The sequence below is a fragment of the Diplotaxodon limnothrissa genome, linkage group LG3 (assembly GCF_057381915.1).
Source record: "Diplotaxodon limnothrissa isolate DT_005_m linkage group LG3, D_limnothrissa_male_GT1.1, whole genome shotgun sequence".
In the NCBI taxonomy this organism is placed as follows: domain Eukaryota; kingdom Metazoa; phylum Chordata; class Actinopteri; order Cichliformes; family Cichlidae; genus Diplotaxodon; species Diplotaxodon limnothrissa.
In genome coordinates, this window is record NC_140598.1 from 9877473 (window position 1) to 9901408 (window position 23936).

The window sequence follows — 23936 nt, forward strand, 5'->3', positions numbered from 1 at the left end:
AGTGTTGCTGAAAGACGAGAGAAGAGGGACGAGCGGAGAGGCAGGAGTGTTGGGATATGGTAGAAAGAAGGACAACAGCCATATGTTGTGTGTGTGAGACCAAAGCAAGGTCAGGAGCAACGGATGTGGATTCAAGTTGGTATAGATGGGAGTGAAGTGAAGCTGTGGTGATGTTGAAGAAAGAGTATGTGAGTAGTGTTGATGGGTATGAAGAGAGTGTCAAACTGAAAGCAGACAGAAAGGAAACAGTTTTCTACAGGAGATCAGTGCAAAGTGCAGCCTGATCCTACTGACTCAGACTGATGTGCTGGGAGCAGCTGAACGAGACAGAGTCCACCATTCATACGCTCCTTCACGGGGACAACACAGGCGGCACTGCAGGCTAGAAGCTCTGATGTTTGCGGTGCAGAGGCCTGGGGGAACTGCAGGCCTGCACAGGATTTTCCCCCTTTCTTATCTTGTGTTGTCTGAGTCTCTCCTTGCACGCTGACATGTGTGTGTTTGGATTTGGTCACCTATCCAGCCTCCCACACAGACGACACAACCATGTAGTTCCAGCAGACACAGGACAGCGAGTCAGTTTCTTCGCTGGTTTATTGGGATCCTTGGAAATGTGACTAAATAGTTTGTGTAAACGGGCTCCTTTCATCAGAGGAGTTTGTCCCCTTTCCTAAATTTCAAATTCACTCACCGTTTAGTTTAGCCGCCGAAACAACCAGAGGGCAAGATATACAACGATGCTCCGTTAGCACTGTGGCCTGGACGAGTGCAGGCAGCATTATCTCTGTGTGCGGTGATGTGGAAGATGGTGACTCACAGTCTTTGCAGGGGACAAGGACTCAGGTGCTTTATAGTGAGCAGAGGTTCTAAACCTGCTGCAGCTTCTGCAAGCGCAGCTTCATTTTCTATCCACTGACGCATCAGATTCTGGCTATATAACAGTTCTATCATTAGTCTGCCAACACAGCCCAGCTCCATGTGACGTTACATAGCAGTGTGAACCACGACAACCAAAAAGATTTATTCATAACACACGAGAAAAGACCCAGGGAAACCAGATCAACGAGGAAAATGACAAAAAATAACAAGAAAACCCTGAAAACCATATATTTTACACCCGAGCCTCAACCAAGCGACTCACGGACCTATCCCGCTCCGTGACCCAGGGGTTGGGGGCCGCTGATGTAGAAGTATTCCCTCCATCACCCGACTGTGTCCTCAGTCCGCAGCACCCATCCACACCATGTGAGCAATACCGCTTTGCCTCTGAGTCACCTGACATAATCGCTGACTCAGCAAACCCTCCCACAGGTTGGTACCTGTCAGCCGCCTTAACCCAACCTGACTGATCTCCTGTTTCACCTCCAGTGTCCACCATGTGCTCCAGGGATTATCATCTCCACCTTATGACCACATGCAGCTGCTTCAACAATGGAGGCACAGAACAGGGTCCACTCTGACCCACGGGCACCAGAGATGGTGTCGATGTTCTGCTGCATGTGGGAACTGAACATCTTATGGACCAGGGCCTCTCCCAAACCTTTTCAGCAAACTCTCACTGTACATCTGACTCAGAGTAAGAATCTAACCATTCTTACTCTGGATGGCATTACCTTGGCCTCCAGTAACGCTGTGAGGAACCTTGGAGTCATGTTTGACCAGGACATGTCCTTCAACGCACATATTAAACAAATATGTAAGACTGCGTTCTTCCATTTGTGCAACATCTCTAAAGTTAGAAATATCCTGTCTCAGAGTGACGCTGAAAAACTAGTTCATGCATTATTACTTCCAGGCTGGACGACTGTAATTCATTATTATCAGGATGTCCTAAAAACTCGCTGAAAAGCCTTCAGCTAATCCAAAATGCTGCAGCAAGAGTGCTGACAGGGACTAGAAAGAGAGAGCAGATTTCTCCTGTTTTGGCTTCCTGTTAAATCCAGAATTCAAAATCCTGCTCCGCACATACAAGGTCTTAAATAATCAGGCCCCATCTTATCTTAATGACCTTGTAGTACCATATCACCCTATTAGAGCACTTCGCTCTCGCTCTGCAGGCCTACTTGTTGTTCCTAGAGTATTTAAAAGTAGAATGGGAGGGAGAGCCTTCAGTTTTCAGGCCCCTCTTCTGTGGAACCAGCTTCCAGTTTGGATTCAGGAGACAGACACTATCTCTACTTTTAAGATTAGGCTTAAAACTTTCCTTTTTGCTAAAGCATATAGTTAGGGCTGGACCAGGTGACCCTGAATCCTCCCTTAGTTATGCTGCAATAGACGTAGGGTGTTTCTTCTTCACACACCAGTGTTACTTCAGGGTCTTTACCTTACAAAAGGCTCTGGTTTCTATTCAGAGAAATATCCGAGGGACCACGAGTAGCAGCTGCTGTGTTTGGGGTCATATGGTCCTCTGAGAGCTTAAGATGAGCTCGAGGAGGAAAAGACGACAAGGATTTAAATCCATCAATTTAAATTCCAAACTGAACAGTGAGAAGTGAAACTGAAATTATTCGAGAGCTGAATTTTTAAAGGATAAAATGCAATTTCAATTTAGTGATGATCATTTTCAAGCCATGAATTCAAATTCAAATCTAACTTATTCAAATTCAGTTTCAGATTTCTGCCCATAGAATGACGCTGCTTGCAGGTCTGAATGTGTCAGGCCTGTCCAGTGGCACCCTCTGCCTGCTAACCCATCTCCTCATAGCTTTACCACAGCAGCCACGACATGCAGCCACTAATGAAACCATGAGAAAACCGATCAGCCTGAGAGGCATGCACACAGACTCTGTCTCGGGACTTCCTGTCAGATCACCTTTTCTTGTGCCTTACACTCACCTGTGATGTCCTGCAGCAACACGTGCACAGAAACATCTGTTTCACACACACGGGGAATCGCTCTGACACGTTCTCCATCTTTAGACTGTTTGTGTCCGTAACTGTAAATAAGTCACTGCTTTTGTTTTCAGTCGATTTCAAACGACAGCAAAAATGTTTTACCAGGAAAAGTGATCACACAGCAGTGACCCCAGGTGGGGGAGGACGTGTACAGGCTGGAACAGACTCTGCACAGAGACGTGATTAGCTCTTCCTGCCACCTGCTGCCTTTGACCGAGTGAAAGAAACGGTTGAACAAAGCTGCCAGTGTGTGCTGAGACGCACCGAACACGTTACAGCAAAGAGGACCAAACTGACCCAGAACATCTGTGTTTCTATTCGTTTGGACCTGCAGGCTGGAACAGACTGCAGCGTCGGCGTTCATGTGAAGCTCGGGCTGCAGAGATCGATGGCGTGATAAACAGTCCTGACGCAGACTGTGCGGGATCCTACTTCCTACCATGGACGTCATTAAAACGAATGTGCTCGTGTCAGTGGTGAGGCCCAGCTGTTCCTCCGTGCACAGCAGTGCAAACAGTTATCACAGCATCGTGTTGCTGCAGAAGAAATGGTCTGAACCCTCAGCAGCTTCTCACACGCTGCAGTCTGCTGCTCCTTAGAGCGTCTGTGGTGAGGTCATCGCCCCCCTCTGGGTTGGGGTCAGATTTACTCATTACCATGGATACTGCAGCTTCCAGGCTTACTTCCTACAACCCAGACTAACATTTATACTCAACATATCACAGCCGTTACCTTTGGGAACCTCCTGAACACGTATCATGTAAATGCATCGTCCTTCTGCTTGTTACAAAATAAAACAAACTCTCTTTGACCCGTTTAATGGAAGTCATCATCTATTTGTTGCTCACATTCATTTCTGTGCTTCGTCCTCCAACAGTAGAAGACTGAAGCATCATCATCATCGATGGCTGCACAGAGGGGACCGCGCCCTGTGGCATCTGTCAGCTGCAACAGCAAACAGCTGCACTGCCCACGTCTCGAACATTAACTGAGAAATCTTTTCAATAAATACTTCAAACTTTCAACAAACAGAAATTTCTTTAAACCATCTCGTAAAAAAACAAACGCATTGTCCGCTCGGCGCCAACGCTAAGCTCGCTGCTCCGTCTGCGCTGTAGTTTCTGGGTCAGAGTCAGAATCAGAGTCCGTCTCGTCGTCTTTTTTCGGAGGCTCTGTGGCGTCCCGGCCGACTGCTACCACCCCCTTCCTCTGAGGCAGGACTGTGAAGAAGGCCTCCTGCCAGCTGCCTTTCTCCAGATACGCCAGGATGATCTCGAACACTGCAGGAGAGAGCGCCGTTCAGACCACAGAGGCAGCAGCTGAGGCTCCTCCCCGCTCCGCGGGCTAAAGCAGGGAGGAGCCACAATACAGGAAACATAATCCTTTAAATATCTGCACATTAAACTTGAGTAAGAGCAGCGGGTGAAGCCACTCCCACTCCTTACCGTGGTTAACAGCCAGAACCTTCCGACTGTTCATCTTGACGAAGCTGCTCAGAGGAAGCTGGGCGTGGCTGATGCCCAGCTCTGTGGCCCTTTCAAAGGTGAGTCCCTGCAAACAAAGCCCGACAGGTTAGCCAGCGCAGCCACGCCCACACGCTACAGCGGGTCTGGAGCCGAGCACACCTTGTGGTGGTTGTGGTCCACCAGGCCTCCGATGACGTACGCCCTCTGTGGATCCAGCTCCGTCAGCACGTTGGGAGAGTCGGAGGTGAGGTAGACCAGCTGCTCCTGGGACACGACCTCAGTGTAGTGCTCCGTTTTAATGTGTATGTCCTGCACAGCACACAGCATCCAACCAATCAATGTGACAAACTGCTGGCATTGAACACAGCATCTTCAGCGTGGTCATCGTCAGCTCGGAGCGGCTCATGGACCCAATCATCAAGCTTTTTATTCTGGACTGTAATTTGTATTACTTCATGTTTATTCTAACGTTTCAAATTCATGTTTCCTGGGTCATGAGTTTTGGTATCTAGAATAAAATCCATGCATCGTCACAGCCCTCCATCTCATGTCAAGTTTAAATGTTAGTCAGAGGGGTCCAACTCCAGCCTCGAGTGTCCTGCAGGTGTAAATGACCTCCTCAGCATGAGAAATGAACTCATGTGAGTCAGGTGTGCTGACCCAGGGTGAGATCTAAAACCTGCAGGCCCCTCGAGGCCTGGAGCTCCCTGCTCTGAAGCAGGGCCTCATGTTAATCGTGTGCAGATGGAGCTGATATAAAGTGATGAGGGCAGACGCTGACTCCTGAGCATCCTGTGGGTGTGAACTACAGGTGACGCCACCGTTTCATGAACTTAATAAACTGGAAATCAGACATAACGTTGTGCAGGTTCCAGACCTCTGTTGGACGTGTGACTGCTCACCTTCCAGTTCACCCAGCCTTTGTCCTTCTCGTCCATGCTCTGTCTCAGCTGTCCTCCTAGGCTTGTCAGGTAAAACTGGACACGTGAGAAGGAGTTAGAAGATGTTTGACGCCACATGAAAAACTGTTATTACTGCCTGTTACTCTTATTTTATATTCGACCCAAAGCCAGTGGAGACGGTTTGGGATGGAGACCAACAAGTGCTCAGCATCTCATCATGGAGCTCATCCAGAGGATGCAAAGCATGTCGCAGCGACATCCACATCCAGATGTTGGCTCAGCTGTGGTCAGAAGTCTTGACCAGGAAGAGTTGTTAGTGTGTAAACATGAGCACATGTGCTACCTGACGCCACGTGGCTGCAGCGTCCTCAGTGCCGTCTGTGTTCTTATTGCTCGAGGAAAGTTTCTGCACTGTAAGTATTTTCAGCTCTGCACAGTTAGGACAGTATTTTATAAGCTAGGCTAGGACAGCGTGTGGTTGGTAAACAGGGAGGTAACCACTAACAGCTCAAAGACGTGTCAGAATCTCACCACCCTCTAAACACGCCACAGATCCACCCGTGAACTTCATGCTGTGCATGTGAAACTGAAGCCAGGTCAGTGTGGGGGTTGGTCCTCACGTGCAGATACAAGCACGAGCTCGTGTCCTTCACACGAGTCCACAGGCTGCTCCGAGCAACTGAGAACGTCATCACAAAAACAAACGCAGTAACATCGTTATCATCGTCACGTGCTCGGCACCAACCTGCACTGGATGCGAGGCCCGTCTGTTCTCTGCGTAGCACCTCTGGATCTGTTTGTGAAGTTTGCGCACGTCCTGAAGAAACAGACAGTGTGTTGGGAACTCTGGGAGCACAGTCGCAGCGCCTACACCTCTGACCCGGTTACCTTAATCAGCATGAGGCTGTCGAAGCTGCAGTCCACCACCAGCCTCAGAGAGCTGGGCGTGGCCTCTCTGCGCGCACGTTTGCGGGCGCTCTGGACCTCCCCGCCCTCCTGGTGATTCTGCCTCTGCAGGCGACGCTGCTGCTTCCTCTCCTTTCGCCTCTGCCTGCCATGAAAGCGAGGATGATGTTCAGCACGTGTGTGGGCTTGGTCTGCATGGACTGAACACTGGGTCCACTGTGGGAAGCTCAAACCTCCACATCAGGACAGAGTGGGTCAGAGCCGATGGTCACTGAGCCAGTCTGTGTTTTACCTGATAACTAATTCATTACTGGATCATTGGTGCCATTATTAACTATACTGATTTAGAGGGGAGAATATTTGGACTGGAGGAAGGATGGAGAGAAATGTGACATAAAGGTGTCCTGCAGCAGCATCCTTTTGTTTGACAGTCTCACACACACCGAAGGACGCGAGGTGTGTGAGACAAAGGTCAGCACGAGCTTTCAATCTCACGCCTGTTTGTGCGCATGCACATTCATCTCACAGTGGATCACAGTGTAACAGCTCAGCAGGCCCGTGGAGGCCGTTGTTCTGGCAAAACGTCCTACTGTAAGTAGTTTATGCACATTTCTGCTGTCACACAGTAATTCCAGCACAAATGTAAGTAGGTATGACAGTTTGCCACTTAACTGTGCCCATCAGAGTGTGCTTGTAGCTCACATTCATAAAGCCAGGACGGTTTGCCTCTTCATTTTACCCGTTAAAGTGTGCTTGTAAGTAACATTCACAAAGGTAGCATGGTTTGGCACGTAATTTCACCTGTCAGAGTATTTTTCTAGGTGATATTAACAAAGGTAAGACGACGTGCCACTGAATTCTTACTGTAAAATGATGCTTCTAGCTCACATTTACAAAGGTAGGACGCTCTGGCAATTAATTTTACCCGTCAGAGTATGTTTGTAGCTTATATTCACAAAGGTAGGTTCGCCACTGAATTTCATGTTGTGCGCATGCGTAGAAACAACGGGTAGGATGGATTCCCAGAACACCGTGACTTCTCTGCGTGTTTCGCGCCACAGCTTACTTCCGCTGCTCGCGCTCTTCCTCCCACTTCTGCTGCTTCAGCAGTTTCTTCCTCTGCCTCTTGGACAGAACCGGGTCTTCCGGGTCTCCGGGACTGCTCACAGCCTTCTCGCTTTGGTCTTCCTCCGCCGAAGCTGGCTTTCCCGTGGTGTCGTCAGCCGTCTGTGAACACACCGCTGTGGTCATGTCTGCGCTGCTGGCGTGCAGGAGCCGCGTTGGCGGCATTTAAATGACTTTGTAATGTGGGCTAAAACGGGTCAGTTAGCCTGGCACCGACGAACAGACGAACGAGCGGCTCACCTCGAGTCCACGCTTTGTTTGGGCGCATTTGTGACGTTTTTTATGCGCGTCACAAGCTCGCGTTAAGATGCAGTGCTGCCCTCTACCGGCCGTACTAACAAAGTGAAGCAGATTTCATAAAACCGACACAGATACATTTACTTTCACTCTGGTTTCATGGAAACATCGCTGCTTTCATCAGTAACAGCATCTGATCACAATTTGTACTTTTATTTTTACCAAAACGTGTTGTTTGGTTTTACTGCCTTCAGAGAGACAGACCCATTAATCTGATTTTACTGCACATCCATAAATGTCCTCCGCTCTCAGGACGGGAACATTATTCTACAGTTATGTCCTGTAACAACAAGGAAGCTTTAGAAACGTTAGTATTTGTAATAGTTTTCATGTCTTTAATTATTCCACGTCTCGCTTTCCCCTTTAGCATCCACTAATCAACGTAAACATCTTATCTTTGCAAACATAGCATTTAAACACGTGAAACATAACTGTGACACTGTTAGTTGTTATAAACTGAGTCAGTCAGAGTTTTCCTGTTTATTCAGTTTTCACAGTAAAAGTGAACCTGACACTGTAGCTGTGCAAACAGCTACAGTCATCCTCGTTGTTTTTGCACATTTATCGTTTCATCCACGGGTCCTCTTTATTCCCACGCTCCCGTCTGTCCACCACCTTCATCTACCTTCAACATTTACTGTGCGCAGCAGAGACTCTGCTCTGAGGCAGCAGAGTCCCTGCTGTGCAGAAATGCTTTCACACTTATAGAAAACATTTCCTACTTTATGCAAAAGTTTAAAAAAAGAAAGACAAATCATGCACAACCAGAAACATGACACGAACCAAATCTGATCAAATCCCCAGGAGAAGACAGCAACACTGTAGCATCGGGACCATGGAGCTCTAAGAAACAGCAGTGTCCACTCTTAAGACTGAATGAACTCAGAGGTGGTTTATCCTCCACAAATACACAAACACAGACGTCGTGTTTGTGAGGCACGAGAGGAAACTGTTCGACTCTTTTTCTGATAACAGTGCAGCAGCAAAGCTGAGAGTCAGGTACAAAAGTATAAAATATTATCAGCTTGGGTAGAAACGTATGTTTGATGCTTCTGCTGTATATCTGTAACAGGACACTAAACACGTCACAGTAAAACAGTCAGCAGAAAAACCCTCAGCAAAGCTCCAGCTCTGTAACCTGTCATGTTTCCAACAGAAGAAAACGGACTGTCCAGCAGACCCACTGCACAAACTCCAACGTGCAACCACAAACAGCAACCTCAGTTTGAACATAACGTCTCATAACTTCATGTCACGCACATCTGCAAAGTTCAGGAAGTGTAACAGCTGGACTAGAGTAACTATTCATCGATTTCACAACCTCACAGTTTGGTTTCTACACATGATTCGGCTCATTCAGCTCCTGTGTGAGTGTGTCCACACCGTCCAGCTTACAGCTCGGCCCTGTGGGGACACAAAGAAACACACGTCAGAGTCTTAAGCACACGTCAACAGTTTTGTACATTTGTCGCACAGCTTTCCTCCTATTCTGTAGAACAGCGAGTGCCTTTCCACCGCACACTATCTGTTTACGTTAAAAACGTTAGTGAGCGCTCCAGTATGTGGGTCAGACCCTGGAGGGGAACTCCAAATGTCCCCTCACTGTACCGCTCAGCCGTCAGAGCCACGTGAACCTCACCCTGCTGCTCCTATAAAAAGAGCCTGAGCCTGCAGGATGTGCCAGCCCGGCTGCTGATACCCAGCAGCAGCTGAAGCTTTTCCATCCTCACATGAATGCCTGCCTGACCTTTCACTCTGGCTGCACACACACAGCTGATCCAACCACATCTCTGCTGTGATATCGCATTTTGCAGGATATCTATCAGTGTTAGTTAGCTGCAGCTGCTTTACAGTCACTCCACATCTCTTCTTCTTCTGTTAGATATGATGCACAGCATCCTGTTAGATCACTGACTTCATGCATTAAGTGAAACGTGTGGTGTCAGCATCATTTTTAGGAAATGCAAACATTCATTAAAGCGTGAAACAGTCCCCATATTGTTTTCTGATTTATAGTTTTTATTCTTATTTTCTTTTCCTCAGGCTGGCAATGAGACGCCCTCGTTGTTCTGCGAGCACGGACAGGTGAGAACAGTGTGGGTCACGATGGTGTGCAGAAACATGTTTGATAACTCATCCATAAAATCAGCTGCAGTAACTACATGTGATGTGCTGTGAGCCTCTGTCTCCTCCTTTTGTTGTCACCATGTTTTCAGAACTACTGCACGGATCATTTCACTGACTTACTGTCTCCATAGTTTGCAGTTTGCAGCTTTTAGGCTACATTATATTTCAGTGTATCCTATAAATAAATGGTTCCTCTGAGATTAGTTATGTAAAACTCTCCACTGCGCCCTCAGACATGCTTCGGTAAAAGGGAAGCAGTCAGATACTCACCTGTCCAGACGACCTGCCGTTCATCGGTGCTCCACCATGAAGCTCATAGTCGTCCCGTCAAATGAGGGGGGGGCGATGATCCGGGGCCCCTGCTGGGAGCTGATGCTGATGACAGGCTGCTTGATGCTAGAGAAGCCCTGCTGTGGCCTGTTAGCAGCAGCCTGAACACCTGAGGCTACCTGGGAAGACTTTCCGGTGGACATGTAGAAAGGACTCTCCACGTGCATGCCCTCGGTCTGCTGCGAGGAGCTTTTATCGCTGCTGTCCACCTCTGCCTGCACCGACATCTGCGACTGTAGCAGCGCCCTGGCAGGTATCACTGACGGCGTTGGCACGAGACCCGGGTAGATCATGTACGTGTGGCCGTAAATGCCAGAACTGAGGGCTAAAGGTGAGATGGGCATGGGCACAGGTGTCATGGGAGGCTGTGGCATAGGCACATCCACATATTGACCCGTTTCTGGATCAAAGAGACGCTTGGTGGCAGGCTGCACTGGTGTGTCTACCAGGTAGTAGTTGCCAGTGCTGGGATCCAGCAGCATTTTCCTCTGGGTGGCCTGGAACGGGTCCAGGGTGGGAGCCGGGGTGATTGCTGGAGAGAAGCAGTAGACCTGTGGCTGATTGGCGGGCATCCCGAGTGGCAGAGAGTGGTAGATAGTAGCTGAGGGGATCTCTGGTGAGTAACTAGCTGTGTGCTCCTCGTGCCCTCTGAGCCCAGGTTCCAGGTGTCCTGAAGGTGTGGCTGGATGTGACCGGGTGAACGTGTAGACGGACGCTTTATCAGGTGGCTGTTTGCCTTTGCTGGGCTGAGACTTGACTGGAATAGCGAGGTAGTTCTCACTGTCAGTTGAAAACTCGTGTGCAAACCCGTCGGCCTCCTTCACGTCGGCGTCTTCGTTCCCAGCTGACCGTCTCTCACAGATGCTGAATGATGCGGGCGGTTTGGGGACGAAGGTTTTGGTGCTGAAAGGTGTTTGTGTGACGGTGTTCGGTTGGGATGTCTTTGAAGTTCTGGAGGCCTTGACACTGCTGGGGGCTTGCACTGACTTAGGCCTGTCATCACAGCCCACTGATGTGGGGCGGAGTTTGAGTGGGTCTTTCTGCTCCTGCTTCAGCAGGCTGTCACCTGCTCGTCCTGCTGGGGGCTTGTCTGCGCTGGACTGGGAGTTTCTTCTGGCAGACTTGTCTGCGCTGGGCGTCCATGCAGTCTCCTCTCCGTGTCCTGGATGCTCCTCACACGCTATCAGTGAAAGCAGGTGGCTGTCTGTCAGCGGCCGAGCCTCGTTCTTCCTCTTCCACTCGTTCTTTTCAAATACATAGAGCTGCTCCATGGTTTTCACGGCAGCCTGCAGTTTTTGCAGAGCCGCCTGGTTTGGCACCTGTGACTCGGGCTTTTTATCAGTGATGTCCGATACTTTTTCTTGCCTCTTTGTAGATATTCTGCTTTCACTTCGGTCGGTGTTTCCCTGCGAGGCATTATTTGAGGGGCCCAGAGATGCGCTCCCTGTTGCCCTTGATGCGTTTTTGACGCCCTCTGGAGACGATCTGTCCACGTCAGGTGACTCCTGTTTAGCTCCGTGAAGGTTTCCACATTGTTTTCCGTTACTGCTCGTGTTCACAGACTGGCACTTGATCACTATAGGCGACACAGTATTGAAGCTTTGATTGGGCACTTGCTTGTTTTGCTCTGGATGTCTGTCAGCGGAGGCGCTGTGGGCTTTATTCTCGTTGTTATCCAAAGAAACGAAGTGATACGAACTTTTAACCAGCTTACGCACGTCTCTCACTTGGTAAATGGGAGTCTGCAGCTTCCCCTTATTGTCTCGAATGTCTCGGACCATGAAATGTGGAACTTTATCTGAAAAGTCACCCTTCAAAGCTGTAGCAAGCGCGTGGGATTTGGCGTGATCTGTTCGGATGATGTTGCAGCCTAAATTAGGAGCGCGCAGTTTGGAGACGGCGCACGGCTCGGTGCTATCGTCTTTGACGCGCCTCAAGTTAATTTGAAGTTCTGGAGACTTGGATGTGGTCGCAGAGTCTGCGACAGAGCGTACTTTGGCTCCACGTCCGTGTCCACACGTAGAATAATTCCTGCTCTGCTGCGTGGCTTCGCCTTCGTTCGGCAGCATTTGGATATTTGGCACAAATAAATGAGCCATTTTCTTCAGTTTGCTGCTGCCCGCCGAGTACAGACTCCCCTCGGCCAGCGTGTCCTCTGGTGTTTGATCGTTTTCAGGATCCTTTTGAAATTCTAGCTCGTCATCCTTCCAGCATCTGAACGCGCTATTTTGGCTGCGATGCAGCGTGCTTCTGGATGAGTCCACTGCGCCTTTTTTAGTATCAACTCCAGTTTGTTGCTTCCGAGAGTCGCTCTTGGCATCCGCTATGTCCCCTAACTCATTCACGCGCATTATGCTGTAGTCCGAGCTGCTGTCGGAAAGCTTGGAGTTGTGCTTCGCTCTGACGTCGTCGCTTTCCTGGCGCAGAAAGCTGGGAGAGGGCGTCTGCTGCGGCTCGCTTATTTCGCCTCTCTCCATCTTGCGCTCCTGCTCGAACTGCATTTTCTTAGAAATGACATTTTTGATGAGACTCGAAGCAAACACGGCCTTCTTGTGCGTGTCTTCCATGGTTTTAGAGGGCGGCTTGCCGCCCCCCCTGCTCTGGCTTGCGTTGGTAACTTCATCCGTGGAACGTGATCCTGCAAAGTTAGTGCGTGGTTCTCCCGCAGGAATTCCCGATTTAACGTTGCAACGAAAATTCAGCGTCTCTGTCAGCCTTATGACGCCGCTGTGGCCCTGACCAAATTTCCCCATCAGCTCTATTTTCTTTGTAGATGACGCTGCGCTGTGGGGAGGTAATGTCTCGCTGGCGGGCGCTTTGATGATGCCCTTATAACCCCTTTTGTCTATGCTCTTGGCGATTTGAAACGAGGCCGCTGAGCTTTGATGAGACACAAGACTTTGGTCCACATTCATGTTACCATATTTCAGGTCCACAAACGTGGACCACCTGTTTATCCCCACGGCATGCTCTGATGCAGAGGACTCGCTGGAGGTGCTGAAATGAATGGCATCAAAGTAAGGATACGCCAGGCTCTTGAAGGCTCTGGCTGTCAGAGTGCGCACCTCCTTATCAGCGTCGTCCAGCTCGCTGACAGCACTGGACGTGCCGCTTGAATATTCGGGGACTTCTTTCCCCCTTAATTTGCCGCCAAAGTGTACGCGCCTGGGCGCTGCTACCAAACACTTCGCCGTGTCACACAAGGTCTCTGCCTTCCCATCAACTCCCCTAAACACATAGCGACTCACATCTCCGGAGCGCCTGGCATGATAGAGAATCTTTTCCTGTTCTTGGATGTTGCTGGGGTCATTTATAGCTCGAGAGGTGGTTCTGATTGACAGGTGAATCTGTCCGCCACTGTTGCCACTGCAGCGTTGCTGCTCGGGCTTTGACACACTCTCATCTGAGCTGGTGAATTTGGCCGCTTCGCGCGGATCACTTTCCAGCAGAGTGCTGACTGTTGCTGCTGCGCCCTGAGAGCCAGGCTGGCGGCCGTGCCCCCTCGCGCCCGCCGCGCCCCCGGCATCAAAAGAAGCGTAATCGGCAAATGAGTAAACCCGGTTGTCTTCTTCAACGTCCCAGCTCGTGGAAGAGCCCACTCCGAGTTCGTAGTCCTCCTCGTGGTCAGAAAGTTCAGAGAGCTGGATCTCGTGCGTGGTAATATAATGGGATTCGTCCTCCGTGGCGCACGGAATGCAGTCATCAGAAAGCACCAAACTTATACCATCGTCCACTTCATAATCATCCTGCTCACTTGTCTCCCCGAGATAATTATCACTAGCGCGCAAATCCACGTCCGGCTGCAGGCTTGCGCTGCTTTCCGTGTTGGACACCTCGTGCTGCTCGTGGAAACGCTCCGACTTTGCGTTTGCACAAAAAGGAATCGGTGGCGGTGACGGGTCAGCGTGCTGGTGCTTAACACCATCTCCATGTTTCCCAACTGTGCCATTCTCTGTCTTAGTGTCGCCCTCGGGTTTGCGTCCCGTTGCGCACGGAGCTCCAGCTCCGCTGTCGGAAACAATCACAGACATTTGGTTTGTCTCACAAACGCGTCGGTCTGTTTTCACATCCACTGAGTCCAACTCGACGTATTTCTTTTCATCGTGCTCCGCGGGACCATCTTCTGTCGGCAGATCACTCACCTGGTGACGTGTCATCGATAATTCCACACAGCGTTTCTCAGCGAAGCTCAAGTCGCAGATCTGAGCTCACATTTGGTGTCTGACAGGAGATGCAAGAGATGGAGTCGGACAAGATTCCGTCGTCCTTTATGCAGAGATAGTCTGAGTCTGACAGACAGACTCCGATGTCACCAAAGCGCTCCAGACATTCCAGCTCATCGCCACATGTAGACTGAAGCATGTAGGCTAAAAAGGAGCAGAGACATTAACCACTGTCTGGTTCTCAGTCTGTGAACCAATGCAGCCACAAAGCTGTATTTCTAATGACAGTCGAGGTCAAACCTGCTTTGAACTTCATGTTCAAGCTCTGTGGTTACAGCTCTGACTGAGGTCTTAAAAGCCTCTCAGACGGGTAGTTGTCAGTAACTGGGTTTGGTTACCTGTTAACAAACTGCACCCTGCCACTGTTCTCCTTTTATATTTATGCCCATTTATCTATAGATCTTCATATCTATCAGTGTCTCTGTTTCTACACTCACTTCATATATGAGTGTTTGATGTATATTTGTTACTATGACAACTCAGTTTCCTCTGGGATTAACAAATTAAAAATATGTTATTTAAATAAAGTCTCTCTGACTCTGAACTTTGCTTTTTCTGTTGCTCTTCGATATCTTTGTGTCTGCTTCACCTTTTGAGACACGTTGTATTGAACTGACTCTCTGATTTTTCCACAGTAGTAATAATGACAGGAGTGAAGGAGGAGGTCGGGTCACGTGGTCACAGAGCCACAAATCAGCATATGATGGAGATTAACACCAGCAAGCACAGACCATCTCCAGCGTTTCATGAGCTGCTTCACTTCAAATCCTCCTTCTTCTTCGAACATCACACATTTTTCTTTTGTCCAAGTGATTCGTTTAGGCTAAAACACAACTTTACAGCTCAGCTGTGCTTTTAACAGACTGGTGTTGAAACAAATAGGTTATTGTAACACACACAATAAAATTCTAAAGAATAATTTATCAGTACAACGATAACAACGAAAGGATAAAACAGTCCAGTGTCCAAAAGGCAGAAAACACAGAGTCCAGAGCCAGCGATGCCACAAGTCAGTTACACTTCACACGCGCCGCCACCCTGTAAGCAGACGGCCAGTCATCACTCCGGCCTCAGCAACACAACTCTGCCTTTAGGCTGCAGCATGTTGCAGCTGCACACAGACAAATATCACAGCAGTGTTTGTGGGCGATAAGCACACCAGATCAATCACCTGCCTTCAATGGATACAACCCAGCACAGCCACTGGCCACGCCCACAACACGCATGGAGATGAATGAATACAGGCAGCATGTGTCCATCATATTACATTATCACATGAAATAAAACAAGCTCGTGAGTACTGTTCCTGTGGACAAACAGGGCACGGTCGGCAGATGAAGGGCCGCAGTAGGGACGCTGACAGGGTGCATCGTGTTAACACACTATGTTTGTTGTGGAAGTAACTCAGTTCAACTCCACGCTCTGCTGCAGAATTTAACTGACTCTAATCCAGCGATACACCAGTTTCTCTCTCGGAGCCTCTGCCAGGCTCTGCTTTGGATGGTTAGCGTCTTTCCACTGAGCTCACCTCCATCCTTCTCTCAAGAAACCACTGTGAGTATATCTCACACACGTCTGCTTCTTATCCACGGCCCCACCCTGGACTTTGTGTTGGCATCACCAGTATTTTCAGTGTGTACATCCTCTTCTCAGGGGCACCTCACTGATGCCTTCTGTGAGGATCCACAGAGACTACATGTGCTCCTGGGTGATCCACTTCCTGTCACTTTACAGTTTGTCAAAACCTAAGAGGGAACAAATGAAGAAATATATTAATGACTCACTGAAAGCTGGAATTATTTGTCCTTCATAACCGTTAGCAGCTATTTTTTTGTTGTTGAAAAGAGAGATGTGTCTGTATGCATGCAGAGGGCGAAATCGCTCAACAAATATCTGCTGTCTTTGTTCTCGTCTCCTTTTGAGCTTCTCCATCTTCAAGCTCAGCCTCAGGAAAGCATCTCTTCCCACTCCAGGAGAAGACGACCTTTGACCTTGGGCATTTCCTGGGTTGCTCAATCTTCCAAACTCTCCACATTCTTATCTCCTGTAGCGACACCAGTGACCATCAGAGCCGTGTATGTCAGGTGCTTCAAACACTGCTTGTGTCACAAGTATGTGTGAGCGCACCCAAAAGCAAACTCAGAGGAGAAGACAAGCTGATATTTAAGAAGACTTTATCGTGCACAGGTCATATGCACGAAGGGCAACAAGAGGAGCGTAGCACAGGTTGCAGGTGGAGTTCCAGCTGGGTGCTTCCAGGAATCCAGGAGTGACGACAGGCAGGTGAGCTACCACCTGAGCTACAGCTGCGTACCAAAGACATCCAAAAAAGATTAGTTCTTCATTGTTCATCCATACTAATGTCACACACACGAGTGTGCTGCCTAACGTGGATGCCACGCCTCATGACAAACATGGATGTGCTGTTTGTGTCATGAATGTGTGACACGGTAAGTAAATACTGGTCAGCTGTGGGTAGGTCGTGTTCCCAAACAACCTCGGCCTGAGTAAGAAAAGGTTGATGCTAATAGAGATCCTAGAAAGGATCAACTCGTCTTAGGCTGGAGAAATATGACATTTGTCCTTTGCCTTGTTTTCATTCGTGTGTTGTCTCAACAATGTGCTACAGGACTTTTAGCACATTTGAATTCATAGACGAGAAGCCAGAAGTCAGAGTTTTACAGAGCAGCTGTGAGTACACCATGATGTGAGAATACTGTAGCATCTTATTAAGAGACCTGGTTAACCTCTGCAGAAAGGAGCCGGGGTCACAGAGTGCATGAGTAACTGCTGATGGTCTGCTGGCAACTTGAACTTTGGATATCTGCTGTTAGAGGGCAATAAAACCTCCCTCAGCACCGGCCAACAGTGTAACACAGGAGCCAGAAACCAGAGACGAGCCACAGCCTCAGTCAGGACTCAGGGTACCAGCCCTCTGCATTAGTCTGAGCAGGCTGAACATTATTAAGAGCCGTTTCTCCTGAACGCTCGTCCTGCAGGGACTCAGCTGGCCTTCATGTTTATGTTTGCTTCAGTCAGACTGGTCCGTGTTACGTTACATCCAGTTACAATGATTATGGAGCCTTTCATAAGTGTGATGTAGAGACTAATGCTTCTAAAGGCTGTGCCTCTAATATACAGTTACATTTTACTGTTAAGGTTGCTTTTCATGTATTTTTCAGAGCTTTTGTTATTTATTTAATGTTCTTTTTAAAAAATGTTATGTAGTTTCTGTTTGTGTAGTTCTTTTAGTTTCCTCCATGTTTGTTTGGTTACGTCTCCATCCAGGCTTGACTGGTAATCGAGCATTTCCCCAGTGGGCTGACGCACTTTTCAGCCGCTGAACACCGGCCGTCTGACACAGGCTGAACGGTAATTCATTATTATCAGGATGTCCTAAAAACTCCCTGAAAGCCTTCAGCTGATCCAAAATGCTGCAGCAAGAGTCCTGAGAGGGACTAGAAAGAGAGAGCAGATTTCTCCTGCTTTGGCTTCCTGTTAAATCCAGAATTCAAAATCCTGCTCCTCACATACAAGGTCTTAAATAATCAGGCCCCATCTTATCTTAATGACCTTGTAGTACCATATCACCCTATTAGAGTGCTTCGCTCTCGCTCTGCAGGCTGACAGTATGTTAGGGATGCATGAATATCTCGACTGGAACAAAAAGGATCCAACATCCAAATTCTGAATGTCCTTCAAGATGCATGTAAACTGTTCCTCCAGACTACTTAAATAGACTCCACGAGAGTTCAGGCTGAGAACAAAGCTGGTTTTTACTGCAGCCGTGCAAATTAGAGTGAATCAGACCACAGTGACTCTGTGGATGTGGGTGGATGTGGGTGGATGTGTATCTCAGCTGTTCAGGTGGAGTTATATCGGGGCTGGGACGATGTCTTTGGAAACGTGCAACAGGACTGAGCGCATAAGTGACAAAGCAAAATAGACGTGTGCATATTTTTAAGTGACACTTTATAATACATTTGATATGTCACAGTGTTACTAATGTACTGAGTAAGAATCACCTTCACTGAACAGGTGCACATAAGGAACTGGGCTCAGGGTAGATAACAAACGCTCACTGGTTTGGCATGTTTGTAGTTGGGATACTTCTAAAGAGGGGAGTTCAAACTCTGATCTAAACATCAGACCAACCTCTGTGAGTCATCTTATCGATGGCATTCAGCAGCAAGGACAGGCAGGAAGGTGGGACTGAGGTTAAAGTTCAACCAGCATCTGAGACACACCCAGCCTCTCCTGTTTAAAATACCCAGGGCTGCAGCAGAGCTCATCCAGATGCTTACACGTCTGGATTGTTAATCACAGAGAAAATCAAGATATTCATTCATTAATGTGCTGAATGAAAAATGAACATGATTCTGTCTGAATGTGTCTGCAGATGTGCAGCAGGTGTGTGTGTGACAGAAACGTGTCACCAACACTGTCATGGTTACAGAGCCATGATTCATGTGATTAATTATGCTTAGTCAGAATACAGTGAGGCGAGAGTTTAACCAGCACAGTCTGTACTGCCAGGCTGTGTGTGGATGGTGGAGTGAGCAGCACCAAGGAGCCACCATTTAATAATAGAGATGGGACTGTCTATACAAGGCCCAGCACACACACTGTCAGTGTGCTGTAGTGTAGAGGGAGCGCTCTGGTTTGAGTCAAGCAGGCCATTTACACCTCTGAATGGAGGCGGGGCCTCTGTTACAGGAATGGTGCCACAATAACAGAGAAGAAATCCCTCCAATCACAGCTCTACAATGCTGTGATTGGAGGGATTCCCCACCTCTCTGTGGACTCATGCAAGGATCAGCGGCTGTGACAGTTTGCGTACTAATGATCATAAGCTGCCTGTTGTTCATCAGTGCTGCTGGTTCAGCTCCTGTTGAGAAGGTTGGAAACCTGCAGTCAGACTGTCCAGGTGAACAGAGTCAACCTTCTCAGAGAAAGACCGCGTGTTACAATGTTTCCATGTCTGCTGCTGCCATGGAGACAGGCTTCAGACTGCAGCAGGTTCTGTGCTAACAAATGCAGAGGTGGGTTACCCGCTCGGCCCAGCACGGGTGACCACATGTTGCTGCGATATGTCCTGCAGAAGTAACTGTATCTCCTGAGGACTTCCAGTCTGCAGGCTGGCTAAATATAACTTGTTTGTGCTCCTGGGCTCACAGTAATTAGCTCCACAGTTTAAAACGGCCACGGTACTGTGTGACACGCTGAAATTTCACCCGACCTGTGGACAGAAACAGCGTTGTGTGGAAGGGCAGATTTGGAGACATCAGTTATTTCAACACGTTTATAACATTCGACTGTCCCAACGCTGCTTTAAAATGATAACTCAGCTTTCTGAAGAAACGAACAACACAACCTGTGTTATTTACTTTACTTTTGCCATAAAGCCTGGATCAATAGCACATAGAGCGTTGAACCAATGATCAGTAATGCTGGGAAGGTGCCAAATAAAGGCAGGTTTGTCTGTAGAGGATTTAGAGGTAGTTCTCCTGCTTGTGTCTCCTCTGAGCTGCAGGATCGGCTCTCTTTGTTCCAGCTCTTTGTTTCATTTTCTTCCACAGGTAGAACAAACGTAGGCACAGGAACAGTTTGTCATACAAAGTAACTCAGCTCCCTCTGTTCCTGATGTTTTGTTAGTTTTTCAAAGCAGACTTCCTGAATAGAATAGAATAGAATAGAATAGAATAGACCTTTATTATCCCATGGATGAGAGGTTTGGGTGTTACACAGCTCTTGAAGCAAAGGGAATATAAAATATAAAAGGAAGCCTCAGAGTGGTCCTATAGACATAAGCAACTGCAGTCTGTACAAACAGGTAACGATGCACAGAAACATGAAATGTGCAGTGAACAAAGCAGCTGCTGAGTAAGATAACTGTGTGTGACAGAGTCTGACAGCTGCTGTAAGAACGACCTGTGGCAGCGCTGCTTCCTGCACTGTGGGTGTGAAAGTCCACTGCTGCTCGAGCAGCTCGGTGTTCAGTCTCATGCAGGGAGGTGTTGTCCATGATGGATGTTAGCTTAGACAACAGCCTCTCCTCCTCGATGGACTTCAGCGGGCGGTCCAGGACAGAGCTGGCCCTCCTGACCAGTTTGTTGAGGTCCCCCCGTCCCTCTCTGCCGCTCCAGCAGACCACAGCACAGAAAACAGCAGACGCCACCACAGTGTCCTGTTCACCCCCAAGGATCTCTGCAGGTGGAGACGACGTAGGCCCTTTTTGTAAAGTGCATTTGTGTTTGTGGACCAGTCCAGTTTGTTATTGAAGTGAACACCCAGGTATTTGTGCTCCTCCACCGTTTCAGTGTCCAAAGCCTGGATGTTCACAGGTGTAACAGGGGCGGCTTGCTGCTGAATAGCAGGGCGACCCTGATCTAGGGCTGTATTAATCCCATGAGAAGAATGTAGCGCCCCCTCTCTGTGGCTGATTTCCAGTGAGACTTGAAAACGTCCTCAGTTAGAAACTGCCACACACTCCTTGTAATGACTGCACGATGAGTAAAACCTGTTTCTGATGTTTTGTGCTGCTTGGCTGCGTCTCTGCCAGAACATTATGTCGAGCTTCTCCATTTTCATGTTTGCAATAATTCTTAGTGGTGCTGTGCTAATGTCCCGACACACCGTAAGAGACCTCGAGCAGGGTGCACAACTATTAGACCTGAGACGCTGCAGCAGGCTCAGAGGTCGCAGGCACTTAGGATGATGTTTATTCTGTGCGTTGTCCATTTAGACTTCAGCAAACTCGGGTTAAAACCTGTCACCTATGAACGTGGTGGCACTGTGTGAAGGCAGGACAGTGGCTCTTTTTCCTTTAAGCAGCAGAGCTCTCCTCGGTGTCCCACACAGCGGAGCCGCCCCACCACTCCAGCCCAGAGAGCTTCTGCAGCTTTTAGATGCATACTTGTTTTTCAGGTGTGTTGGAGTAGGGATGCATCTAAAAGCTGCAGGACAGTAGCTCTCTGGACTGGAGCTGGAGACCCCTGCTTCTGATCAATCAGGATCCCCTGTTTGTTTAAATGCTGCACTGGCTCCATTGCGTTGCTGCACATCACCAGTCTGCTGTCAGAAAAACACACGTAGGAGCAGGAGGTGGTGTTTGCAACTGAACTCCCCTTATGTTGCCTGAGTTTCTGTCGGGTATTTCCTTGTTAATAAAGTTATCAGTGTATTGCTGATGTTGTTTCCTTCTGAGCCCCCCTCTGTGCTGCATGTACAGATGTTGTGGCCACAGAGGGTTCATCCCAGCAGCTTTTGTCACTGTAAGGACTGCTCAGTGGTATTTGGTATGTTTTTAAAACAGATATTGGATCCGTGCATGTGGCATTATGTGGTGAAACCGGCTGCAAGACAGAGTTAGACTAACTGTGATACTTAAAGGTTGCATGTTAGTGCAGGTTAAACAGCTTAGTTTGCTGTACTGTGAAAACTAAAGAACTCGCTGTTCTTTAAAGGTGCACAGTGGCCGTGGGTTCATGGCCACAGTTAGCATCACATGTAGCAGAGTCATATGAATTTTAGCTGATGAGCTTAGATCCACTGATGAGCTGTGGAGGATGAAACATCTGCTCACATCTGGTTGAATCCAGGTGTGTCCATCCACAGAGAGCAGCAGGCCAGCTGATCACAGCCTGCACACAACACCTACTGGAGCTCTCAGGAGAAATGAGTGCGAGTTTGATTCAGTTCACTGAGCCGTGACACCAGTTTCAGGTTCCCCACCTGCTGAACCCACTTCAACCTCTGACTTCCTGTTTACAGGCAAAGTCCCCTCTACAACGGAGGCAACAGCAGATAGATTTGCTTTTCCTTTTTCTTCAGACTAAAGTTTGTGTTCCCCTCTACTGATATTATTCTATCATTATGTTCACATAGCACAGGGTTCAGTCAGCCTAGGACAAAATAGAAGCGTCCTCCTTTACTTCCTTGCTTTGAGCACATTTAGAGCCTTTACTTTTCTCTCTCGAGTAAATAAGTTGAATGAGTACTGTGACTTTTACTGGAGTATTTTTAACAGCAGTATTTGTACTTGTACTTTGAGTACAGCATGTCTGTACTTTTGCCACCGCTGCTTAGTCTCATAGGTTGCAGTCTAAGGGCTGAGCCTGCTCATTAAGCCTTTTTAATCACTTTTGGTTAAAACACCGGATGAGCTGCCGTCCACTCTCCGTCAGCTTTGGCTGAGTTAGTAACAACTTGTTCACTAAACCACGCGTTAACCAGGCTGGTTAGTACGAGGAGACTGTTACGATGACAGGTCACCGAAGCTGGTTTAGCAGCTGATGCTGCTAGCTGATGCTGCTAGCTGATGATGCTGCTAGCTGATGATGCTAGCTGATGCTAGCTGATGCTAGCTGCTCGGTGAATGCGCTCCGGAGAAAAGCTAAAGTGAGCTGGACAGTCCGAACAATGGAGGCAGCTTCACGGGCGTTTCTGTCAGTGTGAAACCAGTGGAGCTGTCTGTGCAGTAACCAGCCTCAGCCGCAGGGTGGCAGTAACGTCACCGGTGGATGCAAACAGAGAGATCCGTGACAGCGCTGTCTGAGAACAGATGCAGTTACGTGTAAGTTTTTGTCCCGCCTTTGTAGACAGAACATCTGAAGAGCTGATGCTTCTGTTCAGCTACATTCTAGTGTTTTGTTGGTCTGGTTAGCTGATTGCACTGATCGGTGTGGTACACCTGTACACTTTATTGGTGCAGGTTGAACCCAGGTGGTGTTTAAACATAAAACGGAAGCTTCAGGAGGTAAAAGCCACAGTTTGTTCCACGCTGTCCTCCACGGTAGCCACAGCTTCCACTGTGGATGATGTCTGGCTTCATGTGCTGTGTAGTTCCGTGACTCACCGCTTGTGTATGCGTGCGCCTGTCTCTACATGCTCGTGTCTGCCTGTGTCAGTGCTGCCCGGGAGTCCACAGCCTTCTGTGTTACTGTGGGGAAGTCGTGGGTGCTGCAGCTGGCGTGAGGAAGCTACACGGATTGGCCGCTGTGTGTTCTTTCTGCTTTCTCTCGTGAAGGGAGGAGGAGTGTCCGGTTAGGGGAACATGATCTTCCTCACACGCTGAACTCGGAGGAGTCCAAACTGGACGGAGACGAGACTTCAGGAGGACAATGTAAGTGATTACGGAGGAAGTGAGGAGTCTCTCTGGGATCTGCTGCTACTTACACTCACTCATTCAGACGCATCCACACGTCTAGTGATGGATGCAAGTCTGGTCTGTAAGTAAAAGTAATCTGATTACAGATGTACACCTTTTAGGTAACAGACTGTTAGATTTGAACACGTACAATGATACAAATACAGGCCAGAGTCCGCAGTAGAGCTGTAGAGGTTGAACAACAGCAGAATAACTAAAGATCTCAGTCAGCACCGAAGGACAGCTTAGTGAGGGAGCCTCGTGCAGGGGGAAATACTTCCACAGTGTTGGAGCCACGACTGTGGAAGCTGCTGCATCGCTGAGCTTGTGTTGCATGTGTGGAGCAGGGAAGCATCAGCTGACCTGAGAGGTCAGAGCAGCTCACACAGATAGCAAGCACTGATGGCTGGATTCATGCCACTGTGCCTCAGCACAACGTTTAGCAAGTGAGCTGCTGTCACCTCTATCATCATCATCGTTGTGTAAACCACAGTAACGAATCTGTGTCCTTATTCCT

The 23936-nt window shown here is 48.5% G+C and overlaps 3 protein-coding genes across 4 annotated transcripts in view; 1 reads left to right on the forward strand and 2 right to left on the reverse strand.

Annotated features, from left to right (window-relative positions):
- Window positions 1-3634: 3634 nt before the first annotated feature.
- Window positions 3635-8969, reverse strand: trmt10a (tRNA methyltransferase 10A). Of its 2 annotated transcripts, none has more exons than XM_085377655.1 (7): window positions 8913-8969; window positions 6152-6314; window positions 6009-6080; window positions 5264-5338; window positions 4521-4670; window positions 4341-4446; window positions 3635-4175 (listed from the first exon to the last, which is right to left on the reverse strand). In XM_085377655.1, exons 1-7 carry the CDS (start codon window positions 8945-8947, stop codon window positions 3985-3987), a joined length of 792 nt encoding a protein of 263 aa, XP_085233781.1. In that variant the 5' UTR covers window positions 8948-8969; the 3' UTR covers window positions 3635-3984. The 2 variants fall into 2 exon arrangements, with proteins under 2 accessions (XP_085233781.1, XP_085233775.1); XM_085377649.1 differs by lacking the exon at window positions 8913-8969 and adding an exon at window positions 7236-7459.
- lg3h4orf54 (linkage group 3 C4orf54 homolog) lies at window positions 8934-14382 on the reverse strand. The gene is made up of 2 exons (XM_085377313.1): window positions 9989-14382; window positions 8934-8995 (listed from the first exon to the last, which is right to left on the reverse strand). The coding sequence occupies exon 1, from the start codon at window positions 14203-14205 to the stop codon at window positions 10009-10011; it is 4197 nt and encodes a 1398-aa protein (XP_085233439.1). The 5' UTR covers window positions 14206-14382; the 3' UTR covers window positions 8934-8995; window positions 9989-10008.
- Window positions 14383-23179: 8797 nt separating this feature from the next.
- Window positions 23180-23936, forward strand: part of hacd4 (3-hydroxyacyl-CoA dehydratase 4) — a 7298-nt gene continuing 6541 nt past the window's right edge. The window contains exon 1 of the mRNA XM_085377757.1: window positions 23180-23395. Coding sequence (XP_085233883.1) covers window positions 23394-23395 — 2 coding nt within the window. The 5' untranslated portion in view covers window positions 23180-23393. The remainder of the gene's footprint in view (window positions 23396-23936) is intronic.

Bases quoted from the DNA above. Each gene is read 5' to 3' on its own strand.
- trmt10a (XM_085377649.1), bottom strand. From the start codon at position 7,459: ATGCCGCCAACGCGGCTCCTGCACGCCAGCAGCGCAGACATGACCACA. The intron at 6,315-7,235 runs GTAAGCTGTGGC...CTTTCATGGCAG, and splicing joins GAAGAGCGCGAGCAGCGGAA to GCAGAGGCGAAAGGAGAGGA. The intron at 4,447-4,520 runs GTGTGCTCGGCT...CTTTGTTTGCAG, and splicing joins TGGACCACAACCACCACAAG to GGACTCACCTTTGAAAGGGC.
- lg3h4orf54 (XM_085377313.1), bottom strand. From the start codon at position 14,205: ATGACACGTCACCAGGTGAGTGATCTGCCGACAGAAGATGGTCCCGCG.